The sequence below is a fragment of the Geotrypetes seraphini genome, chromosome 9 (genome assembly GCF_902459505.1).
Source record: "Geotrypetes seraphini chromosome 9, aGeoSer1.1, whole genome shotgun sequence".
NCBI lineage: Eukaryota > Metazoa > Chordata > Amphibia > Gymnophiona > Dermophiidae > Geotrypetes > Geotrypetes seraphini.
Window position 1 is genome coordinate 164,238,270 of NC_047092.1, and position 19,677 is coordinate 164,257,946.

A 19,677-nucleotide genomic window follows, 5' to 3' on the forward strand; every position below is an offset into this window, starting at 1 on the left:
TGTCTACCCTCTCTCTGCCCCTTCTATATGGCATCTTCTCTTTTTCTATTCCCGTTCTAGAAACTTTATGCATCCCCCTTCCATTTCTCCCTTCACCCCCATTAGTATGGCATCCATCTTCATCCCTTCCCTCCTCCAATGGTCTGGCATCTCTCCTCTCCTTCCCTTCCCTCTCCCACACCCACATAGTCTGGCATTTCACTCTCTCCTCTGCTTTCCTCCCACTTCCATCAGCATCTGCCCCTTTCTCTCCCTCCAACCTAATTCCATACAGTATCCTTCCCCCTATGTCTCTTTCCCTGCAATTCCATCATCTGTCCCTTTCTCTCCCTCCACCACGCTTCCATACCACCCTGACCCCCCTTTGTCACCCTTCACCATGATTCCATACCACCCTGACTCCCCTTTGTCACCCTCCACACCCTTCCATACCACCCTGACTCCCTTTGTCACCCTTCACCATGTTTCCATACCACCCTGACCCCCCTTTGTCACCCTTCACCATGATTCCATACCACCCTGACCCCCCTTTGTCATCCTTCAGCATGATTCCATACCACTTTGACTCCCTTTCTTACCCTCCACACCCTTCCATGCCACCCTGACTTCCTTTCACCACCCTACTATCCTCCTTTCTTTCTCCATCCCAAAGGTCCCGCAATGACTGCTTCTGCTCCGGATGGAAGAGGTAAGTGACGTCGGAAGGGGCTGGGCCGGCAGACACAGTTAGTTGCGGCAAGATCCCGCGATGACTGCGGCTGCCGGTCCACCCCCTACCCCCCCACCCCCGACGTCACTTGCCTCTTCCGGAACAGAGGCGGTAGACGGCACAGTCATCGTGGGACCTTCATTCACTTCAGCGTGGCTGCCGACTCTGCTCTAAGTACGGCAGCCGCGCTGAGGTGCCGTTTGCAGCAGCACGGGAGGTTCCAGATCCGTCCGGCTGTGCACCTCCTTGGAGCGTGCACCCAGGGCGGACTGCCCCCCCCCCCCCGCGTGCACGTCACTGGGTATGGGTTTGGGTGAGGAGGGTGCTGGGAACTTGGAGGTCCATTACACTATCAGGGCATTTGTGTTGATGTTGGGAGTAAGATGGATGGAGCCCCCAGACCATCAGAAAAATATTTTAGGTTTTCCTGCTGGGGGTATGGGGGACGGAGGTCACATCAGATCAGGTTGGGTTGGGAAGAGGGAGGGAGACCAGCTTCTAGGGGCTCTGCAGAAAGCTGGTTTAGGATACTGTCACTGTTTATTTTCTTTCTTCAGTGTCAATCTTCCTGTCAGTACTTGAGCTAATCAATGCTCAGATACTGGCAGGAAGGCTTACATTTATCAATGAACTGCAAAATACTGCCACAATTTTTACGCAGCAGTAATTTGCATGCTCATTGAATATTGCATGACAGGGTATTTTTGGGCAGTAATATTGCAAAGCTTTCTACATGGGCCCTTCAGTTTTCACAATAAACCCATAAACAAAGGAGCTGAGTCAGAAAGAGCTAGTAGATGAAATGAAGCTCTTTGTTAAGTAAAAGGCTTTCTGTTTTAAGCTGGAAATTTTAAATAGTGTGCTACTGAATTCAGTATGAGGCAGAGAAGATACTGAAAGTAAAGGAGTTTGTTTAAATTCTGGATAAGAAACAAAGTTGGTTAAAGAAAAATGGTTTACAAATAAGGTTTCAAGATGAAACATTCCACAAGAAGATGAATCATAGCTACTGATTCTGTTACAACTCATATCACCTTCCTGAATACATTTCTTAAACTTAGTTAAATCTATTCTCAAGGTTTTCAAATCTTCAATTCATGATTTCAAATATTTAAAAAAACCCAAAATTTGTTTGAGTCCTTTTTAAAGATTATTGCTATATTAAAAGAAATAATACAGTTCTGTTGTATTACATTCCAAATACATTTAAATCATAATTGAAACCACAATAGAATTCACTGTCCCTGTTGAATTAAACATTTCTAATATAAACAATTTTTTCAGCACTAGCATAGTTCATACCTGCATAGTCCTCCTTTTTGTTAATGTTATTTCAAAATTCTTCCATTCCCAGTGCTGTTCCACAACGTGGGCAAAAATGACATGTCCATTTCCACAAGCACCAGCAATCTGAGTTCCATCAATCGACCAAGCAATATTAAAAATACTGCCAGTATTTGGTTTCTCTAATGCATAGGACCACTAGAAGAAAAGGCATAAACAATGTTACAAAGGTCTGTGTGTTTGAATAAACAGTTTGTGCGTGTGTGTGTGTGTCTGTCTGTGTGTAGTGTAATGTAATTACCGTATTTGCCGGCGTATAAGACGACTGGGCGTATAAGACGACCCCCCAACTTTTACAGTTAAAATATAGAGTTTGTTATATACTCGCCGTATAAGACTACCCCTTCTTCCGCACACCTTCTGCACAACAAATAAAACTTAAAAGAGCATCAGAATTTATTTCAACAATTTTAATTAATTCACTAAAGCTGAATAGAACAATAAACCCATGGGAGCTGCCATGCTATTTGTTTTCTAAACTGTTAACCAAACTGAAACTGTCAATGACAGAAGGAAGATAACACATAGAGGGAGAGAGCAAGTGCCGGGCAAGTCCCTAGCAAGTTTGCTGGCATGTCAGTTTCCCTTTAAAAGCCTTCAAAAGCCTCCTGTTCACCCCCGCAACTTCCTTAAGGGCTAGATTCCACACACGGCCGCATGTGCGAGAGACGTAGTAAAGAGAAAAGGGGTGGGGCCAGAGCGCCGCTGCTTCCCGCTGCGCAGGATGAAGGAGCTGGCACCCTTGTCACACTGATGTCCCGCCATGGCCCCGCTGATGTCCCGGCAGGTTTACTAGTACCGTAAGCACCGTAAGGAGGTAAGGAAGGAGATGTTAGGGCATGTAAAGTAGAGAGTTGCGCGGGGACAGAAATCCCACCCATCCCTGCCAAAGTCCCACCTGTCCCCACGAGGAATCCCACCCGTCCCCACCCGTCCCCGTGAGGAATCCCTCCGTCCCCGCGAGGAATCCCCTCCATCCCCACCCGTCCCCGCGAGGAATCCCCTCCGTCCCCGCCCGTCCCTATAAACTTCAGAAATTGTTATTTCATTTAATTATGCTACTGAATTAAAGGCTCTGGTAGAAACCCATTTACAAATAAGCAAAAAGACTTTATTAATTTGAAAATATTAATTGGGAAGAATACATACTTTGTAAACGGGTTTCTACCAGAGCCTCTAATGTTTATAAATTTTTATCAACACAACTAATATACTACTTTATCCTGAAGCAAAAAAAAAAAAAAAAGAAATAGAATTCTTTTCCTACCTTTGTTGCCTGGTTTCTGCTTTCCTCATGTTCTCATTCAATTCCTTCCATCCACTATCTCTCTTCCTTCTGCATCTTCCATTTGCTCTGTTACTGTGCCTCTCCCTTTCTTCCCCCTTCCAAATTGGTCTGGCACCCATCTTCTTCTCTCTGCTCCCCCCATAGTCTGGCATCTGTCTTCTTCCCTGCCAGCGTCTTCTCCCTACTCTCTCTTCCTCATTTCCTTTGTGTCCTTCTCCCCCCCATCTTCCCCATGTCCTTTCAGCGTCCTTCTCCACCCCTTTGTCTTCCCCATGTGCTTTCAGAGTCCTTCCCCCCCGCCCTTCCCATGGCCTTTCAGCGTCCTTCTCCACCCCTTTGTATTCCCCCATGTGCTTTCAGCCTCCTTCTCCCTCCTCTGTCTTCAAGTGCTTTCAGAGTCCTTCCCCCCCCTCCTGTCTTCACCATGGCCTTTCAGCGTCCTTCTCCCCCCCTCCTTCTCAACCGCCCCGGGTGCAGCACAGCCGGCCAGGTCCCCTTACTTTTGTGGCACTTCCCCGACCGACCGACAACAGCCCCGGTCCGACAAACCTCCCTGCCCTTAACCGCGAATCTAAATTACCTTCTTACAGCTGCTGTAAGAAGGTAATTTAGATTCGCGGCTACAGGGCAGGGAGGATTGTCGGACCCGGGCTGTTATCGGTCGGTCGGGGAAGTGCCACAAAAGTAAGGGAACCTGGCCGGCTGTGCTGCAACCGGGGCAGGCCGCCCCTCTCCCTTGGTAGCCACTCGAACCGCGAGGCTACTCTCCTTCTCCTTATCTGCCCTGCCTGCAGCACAGAGCCGAACGGAAGTCTTCCCGACGTCAGCGCTGACGTCGGAGGGAGGGAGGGCTTTGTTTAAGCTTTGTTTAAGCCCTCCCTCCCCTCCGACGTCAGCGCTGACGTCGGGAAGACTTCCGTTCGGCTCTGTGCTGCAAGCAGAGAAGGTAGGGAGAAGAAGAGCCGCGTACATACAGAAGACTGAGTACATCCAGCCCCGCAGGAGCCCCGCGACCCTCGGAGGGGTCCCCATGGGATCCCCGCGACCCTAGGGGGAGTCCCCACGGGATCCCCGCGACCCTAGGGGCGTCCCCGTGCAGCTCTCTAATGTAAAGTAAGGGCATGTAAACAGTACCCGGCGTATAAGACGACCCCCGACTTTGGGGAGGATTTTAAGGTACTGAAAAGTCGTCTTATACGCCGGCAAATACGGTACTTATCTGTGTAAATATGATTTCTCAAAAACAGCATTGGTGTGCCACTTGATCTATGATGTCTCTCCCCAAGAATTTTTCCTGCTTAGAATTAAAAAATAAGGCCTGTTTCAAACCAACCATCTAACTAAGGGATCTGGCTAATCAGAATCTTAGGCCATTCCCAGTGCATTCCAGAATGCACTATGAATTGGGCCTAATATTCCGGTTGACCCAGAGGCCTTAAGCACCTGGGCCAATTAAGGTCTAAGGCCCCTCCACGGTGCATCCCACGATGCACCAGGAAGGGGCAGGCCCTCCATTCTTGAGAAGGCGGGCCAGCCGGCTGGAGGCAGGAAGGATGCCTCTGGTTGGCCAACGATTTAAGGTAGGGAGGGTTCTGGGGGGGGGGCTGTGGTGGTCTGGGAGGGGGGACTGGCGGGGGGGGGGATGCCTGCTAAGTTCAAGGGAAGGGAGGGGTTCCAGCAGGAGGGACTGACCATCCATCTTGCTGGCAATGTAGGGGGGAATAGGTGGCCGCAGCTGCTTAACTTATAGCAGCAGGGAGATCCCTTGCTGCGATAAGCTCAGCGGCCACGTCTGCTTACAATGTAGGCCAGCATTTTGCTGGCCTACTTTGTATGCATCTACCGCAGGCTAGGGAGGTGAATAAGGCTGCCTAGGTTCGCCTAAGGCTACTTCTGGGCCAAGCCACATCCAAGCCTGGGAGAAAGTGACTAGCGGTGTGCCCCAGGGCTCGGTACTTGGGCCCATCTTATTTAGTATTTTCATCAATGACCTAGAAGAAGGAACATGCAGTGAGATCATCAAGTTTGCAGACGACACAAAGCTATGCTGGGCAATCAGATCGCAGAAGGATAGCGAGGAACTCCAGAGTGACTTGGGTCAGTTAGAGAAATGGGCGGAGAAATGGCAGATGAAGTTTAATGTGGAAAAAGCAAAGTAATGCATTTAGGCAGAAAGAACAAGGAACACAAGTATAGAATGTCAGTACAACTCTGGGTAAGAGTGAACAAGAAAAGGACCTGGGTGTACTGATAGGACCCTGAAACCGTCGGCACAATGAGCGGCAGCGGCAAAGAAAGTAAATAGAATGTTAGGCATAACAAAGAAAGGAATCACGAGTAGATAGGAGAAAGTTATAATGCCACTTTTTTAGGGCAATGGTCACACCACACTTGGAATACTGTGTCCAACATTGGTCTCCCAACCTAGAGAAGGATATAAAACTGCTGGAGAGGGTGCAGAGAAGAGCAACGAAGCTAATAAAAGTTATGGAGAACTTGGAATATGAGGAACGACTTAAGAGACTAGGATTGTTCTCCCTTGAGAAAAGAAGATTGCGAGGGGATATGATCGAGGCTTTCAAAATACTGAAAGGAATTGACAAAATAAAGCAGGAAAAAAAATTATTTACAATGTCCAATGTGACACGGACAAGAGGACATGGACTGAAGCTAAGGCAGGACAAGTCCAGGACAAATATCAGGAAGTTCTGTTTCACGCAACAAGTGATGGACACCTGGAATGCTCTCCCAGAGGAGGTTATTGCGGAATTAAAAGCAAACTAGATGCACATCTCCTTACGAGAGGCATAGAGCAGTGGTCTCAAACTCAAACCCTTTGCAGGGCCACATTTTGGATTTGTAGGTACTTGGAGGGCCTCAGAAAAAAATAGTTAATGTCTTATTAAAGCAATAACAATTTTGCATGAGGTAAAACTCTTTATAGTTTATAAATCTTTTCTTTTGACTAAGTCTTAATAATAATATTGTCATTTATAGCTAAAGAGACATATGATCAAGAAACTGTTTTATTTTACTTTTGTGAGTATGATAAACATACCAAGGGACTCAAAATAGTACCTGGCGAGCCGTATGTGGCCCCCGGGCCGCGAGTTTGAGACCACTGGCATAGAGGGATATGGGTGACTAAAATTACACCAGGTGTACACCTGGCTGGGCCTCCGCGTGTGCAGATCGCCGGACTTGATGGACCAAAGGTCTGATCCAGAGATGGTAGTTCTTATGAGCTTACGTACCTCCCTAGGCTTCTGGAGGCGCCTCCAATGTAGGTGGCCTGCCTCGAGAGGTTTTTTTAAAAAAACCAAAACATGCGTCCCGATTGGCTGGTTAGGCAGCAGTTGGCTGCCTACAATCAGGATGACATTTATAGAATTTGGCCCAAGGTGTCCAGATTCTCCGGCACCTCTGAGGCAGTAAGTAGGCAAATAAACATCTGGCAAGGTGGGCTTCAGGAATGGAGCATCTATCTACTAGAAAGAAGATTATTGAGGTAAGAACTTAATCATTCCTTCTAGTGAGACAATCACTTCATTCCTGAGTGTGAGGGAAGTATCACAGCAATCCCCCAAGTTTAGGATGGGACAGATGAGCCTGCTGTCAAAACTGAAGATCCAAATGCAGAGTCCTGTTTGGCAGCCACATCCACCTTGTAAAACTTTGTGAACATATGAAAAGAAGACCGATTGGTAGATCCACAGATTTCTTTTAAGGACACTTCTGAAGATTCTGTCCATGAAGAAGCTATGTTTCTAGTAGAGTTCACCTTTACAAATAAAGGTGGACATTTTCCACTTTTGATAGACTGAAGAAATGGCCATATGGATCCATCTTGAAATGTCTGCTTTCAAGGCTGGTTGATCTTTATGGGCAGCCCCAGCCAATATGAACAGATGATTTGACAATCAAAATTTGTTTGTAACCTCTAGATACCGCAGTAAGAGAGTGCATATAACCAACAATTTCAACACCTGATCACTCTTCCTCAATCCTGAAGGCCTGAATCTAAAATTCTAAGATGGCAGCAGTAGCTAGAGACATTGTCTTAGCAATCTTCAGTCCAGCTTTTCCCTGCAGCCTATTTGCTATGAAAATATGATTGATTGGCATTTCATTAAACTATCATACAAACATTCATGTGAGTCTTGAAGTCATTTACAAACAGAACATGATCCAACAAGAGCAACCATGTTACCCCCTACAGGTTAGAACTGCATTATTCTTGAACTGAGCAGATACCAAAGTAATATAACAATGCTTCTCTGAATAGATAGGTATAACAGAGTAACCAATAATGTACACCAACAAGGAATAAAGACCTCAACTCTTAGAGTCCCACAAACCTCTTCATTTAAAGTTGTAGAACATCCAGGTAATAACCAAAACTCCCCTCACCATATGGTTGATTGCGATCATGGTTTAGGACGGTGAAAGGAGCAGAAAGTCCTCAAAGGTTTAAAGTCTCCTCACAATGTGTTTAAAATCTGACTTCAAGATCTTCTGTTATATCTCACTGTATGCCCTCACATTTTTGGTTATGCAATGGTTCCAGCATTCTCAATGAACTTTTGTAACTCCCTCCTATGATGTCCTTAACCTAACCCAACAATCATCGACTATCCTGGATTAAATGAGTGACATCCACTCGATCGAGATTTAAACCAAGAGGAGTCACAGTATTCAAAGTAAAAATCCAAAACTGTTCTTTAAAGCTTAATATCTTTTGACATAGAAGGGAGTTACAAAAGTTCATTGAGAATGCCAGAACCATTGCATGTCCAGAAATGTGGAAGCTTACAGTGAGATATGGCAGAAGAAGGTAGGTGTGAAAACCTTATGTATTAGATAGTGAAATAAGGATAAGAAATGATTAATCTCCATCTTTTATATATAGGGGAAGTCCTTCAAAAAAGTCGCTTCTGTTTTGGCATAATATGTTGGACATATTCCCCTGGGTTGACGGATACTATGCTTTAAAGATAAGTTTGCTTTTATAAAGCTTCCTAATATTTATAAAAGTAGAAGGATGGTGAAAGAGTCACATAAAGTTTAAACTAAAAATAAAAGATTGAAAGAGAAATCAGAAAGGCTGATGACAAGGTGGGTGTGTGAATCTCATTGCAATAGTTTTATGCATTCTGCACTGTCATTTTTACCATAGCACCAGTTTTATCATGTATTCTGTCTGTACCATTGGCTTCACCATAGTACTACTTTTCAAATATCAAATTAATACGCTAAAATTTTAAGAAAAAAACACAAGTGGGCATGGCTTGGAGGTGCAGCCGGATGGTCGGGCGAAGATCGAGCTCTGCAATTACAAGCTTTATGAAAGAAATTTTAAGCTACTAAATAAGTTTTTTTTCAGTGATAAATGGAGGTTCAGTTTCAGTAATGGCTTCGAGCAAACAGTCAAAAAATGAAATGGGAGTGCTAAAAAATCAAAGATAGATCCCGTGACTCCTTCTAAAGTGCCGTTGCCCAAAGAAGATAACGGTGACATTTTTGCTCAGCTGAAACTAATTACAGATATAGTTTCAGACAATGCTCAAAAGCTGAAAGAGGTGAAGGATAAAGTCAGAAGCCTCACAGCACGCATGGAACAGATTGAATTAAAAATAGATCAAATGGAAAAAAGAACGACAGCAAATGAAACTGAAATAAGGAAATGCAAATCATATGGAGAGAAAGTGGATATTCTCTCTAAAGAGTTGTAGGATTGTATTAACAGGGGGAAACGGAACAACCTAAGAATTATTGGGCTCCCAGAGGGAATTGAAAATAATGATGCCATCTCTTTCCTCGAACACTTTCTCCCAAAGATCCTCTCAAGTCAAAATATCCATTAGAATTTGAGAGGGTTCATAGGATCCCTACAAGGATCTGAGGCCATGTCCGCTGATTTTTAAACTTTTAAGGCATCAGCAAGTCATGGAAATCATATGGCTTGCAAAAGAAAATAAGAATTTGAAATGTCAGGATTCAAAAATTCACATAGTGCCTGATTTCGCTAAGACCACCGCTGAAAAAAGGAAAAAATTACTTGATTTACAGCCTCAAATGAGACATCTAGGGGCCAAATTTGGCTTGCTATACCCTGCTATAATGAGGGTTACCTATAAGACATTGAGTTTTGAGGATCCTAAAAAGTTAAAGGATTTTTTGGAAAAATGGCTGCAACTGAAGGAGGCTATTCAGGTGGGGATCCCTGAATGGAAAACTCTTAATAATCAATATAGTCTGGAGTTCCTATGCTTTCAGGCGGACTTCCTAGGACACCAGGCTGCACAGTGGTATAAATTATTATCAGGTTATATGAATAAAAAACCAAAGACTGGTCTTAGAGACATTTGGAGCATTGAGATCAAGCATCAAATTTCTGCGTCTCAATGGCCACAAATTTGGTCTTGGAAAATGAGATGTACAGTGTCCGCATCTATGAGACAAACTTGGTTCTTTTTGTTACATTGAGCTTTTTGGACCCCAGTTTGTTTACAAAAGTTAGATAGCTCTATGTCTAATAGATGCTGGCACTGTAATCTGGAAGCGGGACATTGGATCATTTAATATTTTACTGTTCCTGCATTATGATCTTTTGGAAATCAATTTGGTCTCAAATAAATTGTCTATTAGAAAACCATGTAGCACTATCTTATGATACTATTCTGTTCGGCATGTCAATGAGAACAAAAAGTAAAATTTCATCAAGTAATAACAAACTTTTATTGAAAATGACAGGAGTCGCCATGCAACATATTACCAATAACTGAAAAAATTATACTAATCTTAGCAATTCATTCTGGTGGAATTTCTTATGTCACATATATAAGATGGAAAGAGTAATTAAAAGGGAATTATAATAATTTTATAAAGATCTGGGGGTCATTGGCAAATTACTGTAATGAGTAGACATAATTTTTCATTGATAATATATTTTTTACTTAGGGGGTTGGTATGAAATTGTATTGCATAATTAAGATTATAATAATTATATATTATGTTCGTTTAAGTTAATTGAGGAGGGGTGGGAGGGAAGGGATTACATTTTATGTATTTATGATGATAAGAGAAATAATTTAAAGTGTTTTGTAAAAGTTTTCAAGGATGTAATTTTATGCACTTGTTGTAAGATTTAAAATAAAGAATTTATTAAAAAAAAAAAAAAGAAAAGAAACACGAGCAGAAGAGATGAGCTCCTACAGTTTGGCTGTAGGAATACAAAACTGGACTTCAGGGAGCATGCTTCAGGGAGATGGACTCAGTGGGAGGGGCTCAAGTTTGTTAATTGAGATTCCTACAGATCTTGGCTGCTCAAGATACACAACCCTACAATTCAGACCACAGAGGGATTGTACAAGAATTTGTTTTATGCTTTTTAAATATTTGTTACAGTACTTATTTTCTGTGTTATATATGTCAACTTTAGATATTATTATGTTCCCCTGATGTAGGCTCTTTTGAGCTGAAAAACGGATTGTATTAGGTCAAGTTGATTTGCATGAAAAAAGCCTATTTGGAAAAAATCCTATATGAGTTTTATTGTGGACATTTCACTGGTTGTCGTTCCATCCTTACTTTCTGGACTTACTCTTAAGTATTAGCCAGAACATGGCTATTATGCTCATTGATACAGCTAAAAAGTACAAGCATGTTATTTCACCATTACAAGAACACTAGCTTCACCTTCAAAACCTTGACTCTTGTCCATAAAGCCTAATATTCAGATATCCTATAATTTTTCCCTTGTTTACTGGTACCCTAATCTTTATCGCGACAATTGAGATCCACTTCAGCATTATCATCTGATGGCACCCTCTTTTTTGTCACATTCATTTAAAAATTTAATTACAAATTATGTCTAGTGTTGTAAGTCTCTATCTTTAGAGCTTTTTATCCTTCTATTAAGGTTATTTGTTTATTTAAAAATTATTTTAGCCCGCTTACACTTAAGCTGTTAGAAACTTCTTTTCAGACATTTAAGAAGGAACTTAAATCATTTCTTAACCTAGATGTTATACTCACCTCATTTGTTTTAAGGTAGTCAATTTCACAATAATCTTCATTAGATTTTGACCTAGTAATGAGTTCTAACACACTGTTCCTATCCTCTTTTTATTGACTGATTTGAAAGCTGTAACTTCTGTTCCTTTTTCTATCTTTTTACAACTTTAATTTTGTAAACTTCCAAGAAGGTAATTTCCAATTGGTGGTATTATCAAGCCTGGAATAAGCTTGAAGTATTTTCTCATGATTTCCTTATGCCTTCCTCCCTGTACTTTATCATTATAAGTCTTTGATCTTGAATTTCCTTTTTTACAGAAAATCCCATCTTTCCATTCTTGCCAAATATTTGACTGTTTCTATCATAAACCCAGTATCTTCTTTCTACTTCCTCCCCTCAAATTAGAAGGAAGTAATTTGAAGCTAGTATGTCATGCAACCCTATCCTGCAGCAAAACTGAAGTATTTTCTTGTTAAATGGAGTGACAAAGAGATCTATCAAAGAAGTACCCCACTCCTGAAATATCCTGCAACAATTTGCTGTCCCATGTCCACTCATGTGGCTTTAGGATTTAAAGTTGCCTGCCAGGTCATTGTCTTTGCCTCCCAGAAATATGGCTCTGAAATATATCTTGTGATAAATTATCATTTTCCCCATTCTGATGGTCACAAAAAGTACAACCCCATTCTTCCATGCTTGTTTATATAATACCGTTTTCCATTTAGACCAGGATGACCTTGTGGGATATCTGATCTCTGAGCCTTTACAACATTCCAAACAGCTCTTAACTCTAGGAAGTTTATCTAATAAAGTCTTATGAAACTTATCCAGAAGAGTTCCTCAAATCAGTTTGGACACATCTGTAAGAGTTTCTTGAACTGAAGAAATTTGGAAGGCATTCTTTTGCCAAACTGGATTGATTCGTCAACCTGAACAAGTAATTCTGTAAAGGACTGGTGACAGATATGATATCCTGAGATTCTCTATAGACTGAATCCACTTGCCTCAAATGGAGGTGTGCTATTGGAGTGGTATGGACTGTTGATGCCATGTAGCCTAGTATCCTTCCCATTTGACCAGCTGATACTTGCTGACTCTCCTGAATTTTCTCCACAGTGGAAATCAGGATGGTTATCCTTTGCTGTGGAAGAAAGGCAATTGCTTTAGTTGTGTCTAGATCAGTTAGCACAGATACATTGTCATGCACTAACCAATTAGTGCAGGATTAATACATGAGATATACCACCTAGAAAATAAGTGTTGGTAAGTGCTCATGCACTAATGCCCACGTGATAAAAGAGAAATAAGTATGTGACCATTAATGGGAATAATGGTAAATGGGGCAATTTTATCGCTGCAAGTGGCCTCAGCATGGAAGATCTATGCTAGGGATAGCAAAGGCCACTTTTTAGTGTAGCTTAGTAAAAGGACCCTTTAGCAATTTAAATTAACCTGGAGTATATGCTTTATTTTTCTACTACTGCATTATAAGTTTAAGGATTTGTAAGTTTATTTGTTTTTGGTTTCTCTTTACTATTTGAGGTTTTTTAAAATCTGAATTCTTTTTTATCATGTTACACCACTACTGATTGAATCACATTGGCTTCCTGTCACTCATCGTATTACTTTTAAAATTTTACTTTTAGTTTTTAAAACATTGTCCTCAAACGAACCCCAATTCATTAATAAATTACTTATTCCCCATAGTACATCATGTTCTTTAAGGTCCACTAATCAAAAACTTTTAACAGTTCCTTCACTAAAAGTTATCGAAACTCGTCGTCTTGATATTTTTTCTGTAATGGCCCCACAACTATGGAACACTTTACCTCAGTATATAAGAGAGGAAAATGACCTAAAACATTTTAAAGGCATTCTGAAGAGCTTCCTTTTTAAAGATGCTTTTAATTTATAATCATATTTAATGATTACCTTTTTTTTTTCTTCTCTTCTTTCTTTATCTTATTAACCTTACCTGCTATTTTTACCATTTATGTTTCTTTTTATATATACAATTGTAGTTCTGCCCTTTCTTCCCTTATGTATCTGTTAGTTTGTATGTCAGTATGTCAAACTTATTTAATCTATTATAAATAACCTAATGTGTACACCTTTTTTCTCTTTTTATTTGTAAATCGCTTAGCAAATTAAATTAAGCGATTCAATAAGTTAAAAATAAACTTGAAACTTGATCTTGCAGGCTAATGTTCAGAATTTAATGCTGGTGCAAGAGTCAATTAGCACCAGACTAGCTCTGATGTTAAGCTATGCCCAATGTTTAGAGGGCACCAGAGTGAGAAACAACCTGCCCAGCAAAGATTACCGCAATCATATTTAAATGGATGCAAAAGAAGGTCATTAAGAGGCAGACTTCAGAGGATGGTAGTTAACGGTACCCTCTCAAAAACATCGGAGGTGACCAGTGGAGTACCGCAAGGCTCAGTCTTGGGCCCGCTCCTTTTCAACATATTCATAGGGGACCTAACTCAGGGGCTTCAAGGTAAGATAACATTATTTGCTGATGACGCCAAACTATGGAATATAGTGAGAGACGGCAATTCACCCGATAGTATGACACAGGACCTACATTTGTTGGAGCTTTGATCCTCGACCTGGCAGCTGGGCTTCAATGCTAAGAAATGCAAGATCATGCACCTCGGCAGCAGAAATCCGTGCAGAACTTACACCTTGAATGGTGAGACCTTAGCTAGAACTTCAACAGAACGAGACTTGGGAGTGATCATCAGCGCAGACATGAAAACTGCTGATCATGTGGAGAAGGCTTCATCTAAGGCAAGACAGTTGTTAGGTTGCATCCGCAGGAGTTTCGTCAGCCGGAAGCCTGAAGTCATAATGCCATTATACAGAACCATGGTGAGACCTCATTTGGAATACTGTGTGCAATTCTGGAGGCCACACTACCGAAAAGATGTGCTGATAGTAGAGTCGGTGCAACGGATGGCCACCAGAATGGTCTCGGGGCTCAAGGATCTATCGTACGAGGAAAGGCTGAAAAATTTGCAGCTGTACTCACTTGAGGAAAGTATTACCGGCCTTATCGAGATGGAAGAAGAGATTCTCTTTCTCAAAGGACCCTCAGCCACAAGAGGGCATCCGCTCAAACTCAGGGGCAGGAAATTTCATGGCGACACCAGGAAATATTTCTTCACCGAGAGAGTGGTTGATCCTTGGAACGAGCTCCCGGTGCAGGTGATCGAGGCAAACAGCGTGCAAGAATTTAAGAGCAAATGGGATGCCCATGTGGGATCCCTTAGAGGGTTAAGCAAGGGAACCTGTCACCAGGAATGGGATCCCTAGGATAGTAGACTTGGGGGTGGGTCAGAAGAGTGGGCAGACCTGATTGGCTATGGCCCTTATCTGCCGTCATCTTCTATGTTTCTATGTTTAAATATTTCATCCCAATGCCCAGAGGAACAATGCACAAAACCCCTGCCCCCTAATACAAAAAACTCACTAATAGCTTGGAGCTGGCGCTGGGGTATGATAGCCTCTACTGGCTTCAGACTGTCTGTGCTCCTTGGTAAAAAAAAAAAAAAAAAATTTCTTCATTCCTTCAAAACCCGTGATGGAGCGGTGAACAGGCAGAAAGACCATGTCCTTGCACTTCACTGAAAGTAGAACTTACCTTTCCTTAAGGCCATGTGAAAAAAGTGGTTATTGTTCAGGGTGCTAGAGCATTAAGGGGGGAGGGTAGCAAGAGAAAAAAACCTGGCAACTAGGTGGCAACGGGAAGAAAAGGAGAGCGAGGAAGCCAACTGCATCTTTTCTTCCCCTAAGCATGTGCACAGCAAAATATTGCAATACTGCAAAATATTTGGGTACATGCACAATATATGTTCCTCCCCCTTAACTTCCCAATTCTCAACACTAACAGCATATGTATGATTTGTATACTATTAGCAATGAAAATTGAAAATTTTTTTCCATCGCTGCTTCGGTAGTATTTTCTAGCCCTGTTCCTTAATGTGCCAGAGATCTGAGCAACGGTCTGTTGGTGCGCTATTATGAATAAAATACTTTACTATCAATTATTTGTAATTCCTTTCCATTGGAATTTTCTTGTTAACTTGTGCACTGCCTTGTCCTACCCTGTCAGTTACAGGCAGTAAAGCAAATCCGAAATAAATAGTGGTTAGTGCATTAGCCTAAGAACCTGGGGAACTGAGTTCAATTCCAGCTCCTTGCGACTCTGGGCAAGTCACTTGAACCTCCATTTTCCCAGGTTCAAAATAAGTGTCTGTATGAAATATGTAAACTATTTTGATAGTAACCACAGAAAGGCCCATCCCCTAAATAAAATGAATAAATAAATATACTGAAAACTGCTCGAGACTCCTCAACCTGGTATGACAGGTGTGTGTCACAAAGGAAGCCGCTGTGGCTGCTTTGATTTCTAAGGCAAAGCCTCGAACTGTCATTTAAGAATCACATCCACTCGATGATCCTGCATATCCAATACCACGCCGCCTTCACTTGGTAGGGACATGCGTTTGGTAACCTGCACAACCAAGGAATCAACCTTAGGCTGAGCAAACAGCTGGTGACAATCTTGTGCCATTGTATACAGCCCTGCTATTGTCTTGGCTACTTTAAGGGACCCTTCAGGAGAATCCCAATACTCTGTGACCAATACATTGATATCAGGATGCCAGGGAAACGAAGACGACTGGGCTCACTCGCTCATTACAGAGAAGGGAGCAGAGGTTACCTGCTAGGAGTCCAAATTTAACTCCTGCAGAGAATCAGTAATAAGATCCATCAGAGCCAAGGGTTTGAACAGACAACAGACCGTGTGGCCACCACAGAATCTAATGCACATGTACCTGTCTGCGACCCTGAATATCCTGATAAGGAGGTGCGCTCTGAGACAATAAGGGCATAGTAATAGAAACTTCATCCTCTGAGTCACCCTCTGAAAGACTCCCTAGATCCTGGTCAAGTTTTGACACAGGGAAAGACGTATCCCTGGAGCCCCAGTCCCCTCGTGCACCTTCAGATGCCCTGCCAGACTTCCCTTTGGAAGTTTGGCCATCCAGAAAGGCTCTCCACAACAAATTAACAAATTCCAGAGAAAATGCCATACTAGGCAGCTCTGAGTCTCCTGTTGAGGAGTCCAGCTTGCCCCCATGCCCCTGCATTTAGGACACACACTATTCCGGGGCTTCAGAAGGAATTTGGACCCAACCAATAGGCTTTCCGTCTATTTCTCAGCCCTAGAGAGCAAAGGGGGAGGCTAAGCTGACTGCTCCTGCCCCCTTCATGAGCTGTGTAGCACGTGACATAAGGATGCTCTTTGGGAGCCTATTCAATGCAAACCTGGCATGAATTACATTACATTACATTACATTAGGGATTTCTATTCCGCCATTACCTTGCGGTTCAAGGCGGATTACAAAAGGTTAGTTTAAAAAAAACAGAGTTACAATGATTAGCTAGAGAGGTAAGTTGTAGATCTTATAAACATTTAGCAGGTTGTTGAGGGTGAGGTGGTTTGTAAAAGAGTTAATAGGTGGTCATAGTGGGAGTTCTTTTGTTATTATTAGTGCAGTAGTGGGTAGATCAAGTGTCAGTTTTAGAGTTACTAAGCGGTCGTGATGTTATTGTTGCTTCAGGAATTTCTTGAAAAGTGTGGTTTTTATTTCTTTTCTGAACGTCCTATAGTCTGGGGTGGTCATCAAGAGGTTGGAGATCTGGTTGTCCAGCCTTGCGGCTTGGGTGGCTAGGAGGCCGTCGTGTAGTTTTGTTCTTTTTACTTCCTTGATTGGGGGGGGTATGAATGGGGCGTGCGTTTTTCTTTGTCTTGTAGTGGGTGCTTGTATGAGGCGATTGTTCAAGTATGATGGACTGTCTCCGTGTAGTGTTTTGAATAGTATGCAGTAGAATTTGAATTGGATTAAGGTTAAAAGAGCCTGAGGATACCATCCCTGCCAGTTTTGAGGCAAAACAAGGTGATTTGGAGCTTCTGGTGAATTTTGGAAAATAAAATTGGGAAATCCAAGATGGCTGCAGCAGCAGCATTTTGGCTCAAAAAACCAGCTCCAAAACACTGAAATAAAATGAACCCCTCCCCCCCCAACCTAGCGATTTTAGAGATGGGGGACCATCAGGGAAAAGGCAGAAATCTTCAAAAATAAAGTTTACAGACCCCCCCTTAATTTTCCTCATAAACTGTAACAGTCTTACTCACTGTGACCTGTGCAGGCAATGTGTTGTAGCTTGCCTCAGCTCCAATGGTAGCTGGATCTGGGAGAAGAAATCATTGCCTCAAAATGAAATGTTCTTTTAGTGCTGAATCTTTGGGCTGCCATTCTGACTGATATATGTCTAAGCCTCCAACCCCTGTGGACGTGAAAGGGGGAGGTAAAATGCAGTTGGCACTATGTGAGACCCTGTTAGCCCCCTACAGATATTTAACAACCTGTGCTCAAGCCCCTGTAATGCGGAAGGCGAGTAATGCTATAAGGGGCAGACCCCAAGCTCCCAAAAGGCTTCTGCAGGCTGGCCAACAGGTACCACAAGGGATTGGCCTGTCAGCTGCAGACTGTAGTCTGCTTCTCCTTCACAGGCAGAGCTGTACCTTTGACTAGGGGAGCTCTTAGCATCAAAATGAAGCAAAAAGATTGTGAAAAGATTTAAAAAAAAAATAAAAAAAAGCAAGCAGAACAGAATGACTCCTTTCGGCTGATGTGCAGGAGGGCAGCAGAGCCCTTTAGTAAAGTAGGAGGGATTCAAAAACTGGAGTGGATTCCTTCTGCATGGCTTGTGAGCACTGTGTTATTACCTGTCTGTTCAGAATGACGCACCTATTGCACTAAAATAGTTACCAAATTTAAACAGCGAGGAACATAAATAAAAATATAAAACCAAAAGTATTTCATTAGTCTCTTACTAGATATATGCTGGGGAAGGGGTAATGATACACACTGCTGCAGATGATTCCCCATGGAGCAATTTGCTGATTCAGCCCCATTACATCAGACACATTAGAAAAAAAATCTGTTGACCAGTAAGCCAGGCCTGGTTTCCTTCAAACACTAATCATTCTAATGGCATGCGATTCATTTTTGCTCACCCTAGTCCTCTCCCCTTCAACTCCTAGCCTAAGTTTTAGCCACTTCAGTGAAAAAAAAAAAGATTTTGCATGAAACAGCAAGGCTTTGAAGGCCACCTTGGTAAGTAAGTATAGCTGCCTTCAGTTAATTGCCTGTACTAGATCTTGACAGGACAGGCTGGCAAATCAGGTATAATGTAAATCCTCTATGTAAGAAGTCTGGCTCTGTTAAGAATGCTGACAGAGCCATTCCACATATAGTACTGAAACTGCTGACATCAGATATTGGCTGTCAATTTTTAACTAAAGTAAAGATTTCATTTAATTTGAATACTTATGTTTCAAGTAGTAAAACTGTAGAACACTTTAAGAGAATAAATATAAAATTATTTCCAAAAGGTATTTTCCACTGTAAAGCATTTTTTGAACTTTCTTCTGGGTTTGCTCTTGGAACCTTAATGTGTTAAAAAAAAACCAACCTACTGAAGGCCAAAACGCAAACTATACTCACAAACAGGCAATGAGACTGTCCCTTGAACAAACTCATGATGTGCACTATAAAAAGACCTGGATAGCAGTGATCTCGGTGGCTGGGCCGAGGCTATGGAATGCAATGAAGGGTTCATTGAAGTTGTGTTCTGAATTTAGATCCTTTAAAAAATTGTTAAAAACCCATCTGTTAGAGCTTTTTATAAGTAAGAAGATATTGATAGTTCTCTCATAAGAACCAAAGTTGATCTGCTGTTAGTGATTCCTGCTGTTAGTGATTCCTTAGTTTTGATTTTTGTATATTGGAATATTTGAATGAATATGTTATTTCTAGCCTGCTTATTAAATACATAAAAATTATTAATGAATAAATCTTTTAAAAGGGGAATTTGTAGTACTAGAGGACTATGACATACAATGCTATGGAAGTACACAAAAAAGCAACATTAGGAAATATTTTTTCATATAAAGTGGTCAGTCCAAGAAAAAGCTATTTTTTTTAATTCCAATGATTAAAGATTTAAATTCTGCTTAGTAATAACTAGGTCCGATGTGTGCCCTCCCTTATGTGTAAAGCCAATAATCCATTGTTTAAAACCTAAGGGCCCCTTTTATAAAGCTGCGATAGTGATTCTCCCATGGCAAATGAAGTCCATAGGAACTGAATGAACTTCAGTGAATAATGTTACAGGTGACTCGCTACTGTGGCTTTGTAAAAGACGCCTTTAGTCTTAGATTATATGATATCATCTAGATCA

General features: G+C 41.9%; 1 protein-coding gene across 6 annotated transcripts in view; it reads right to left on the reverse strand.

Moving 5' to 3' along the window:
* Nucleotides 1-19,677, reverse strand: part of IFT80 (intraflagellar transport 80) — a 166,646-nt gene that overhangs the window by 62,608 nt on the left and 84,361 nt on the right. For all 6 annotated transcript variants that reach the window (XR_004540679.1, XM_033959223.1, XM_033959221.1 and 3 more), the window contains one exon: nt 2,012-2,191. Coding sequence is in view for 5 of the 6 variants with exons in the window: in XM_033959223.1 (XP_033815114.1) it covers nt 2,012-2,191 (180 nt within the window). In the remaining variant the exon portion in view is untranslated. The remainder of the gene's footprint in view (nt 1-2,011; nt 2,192-19,677) is intronic.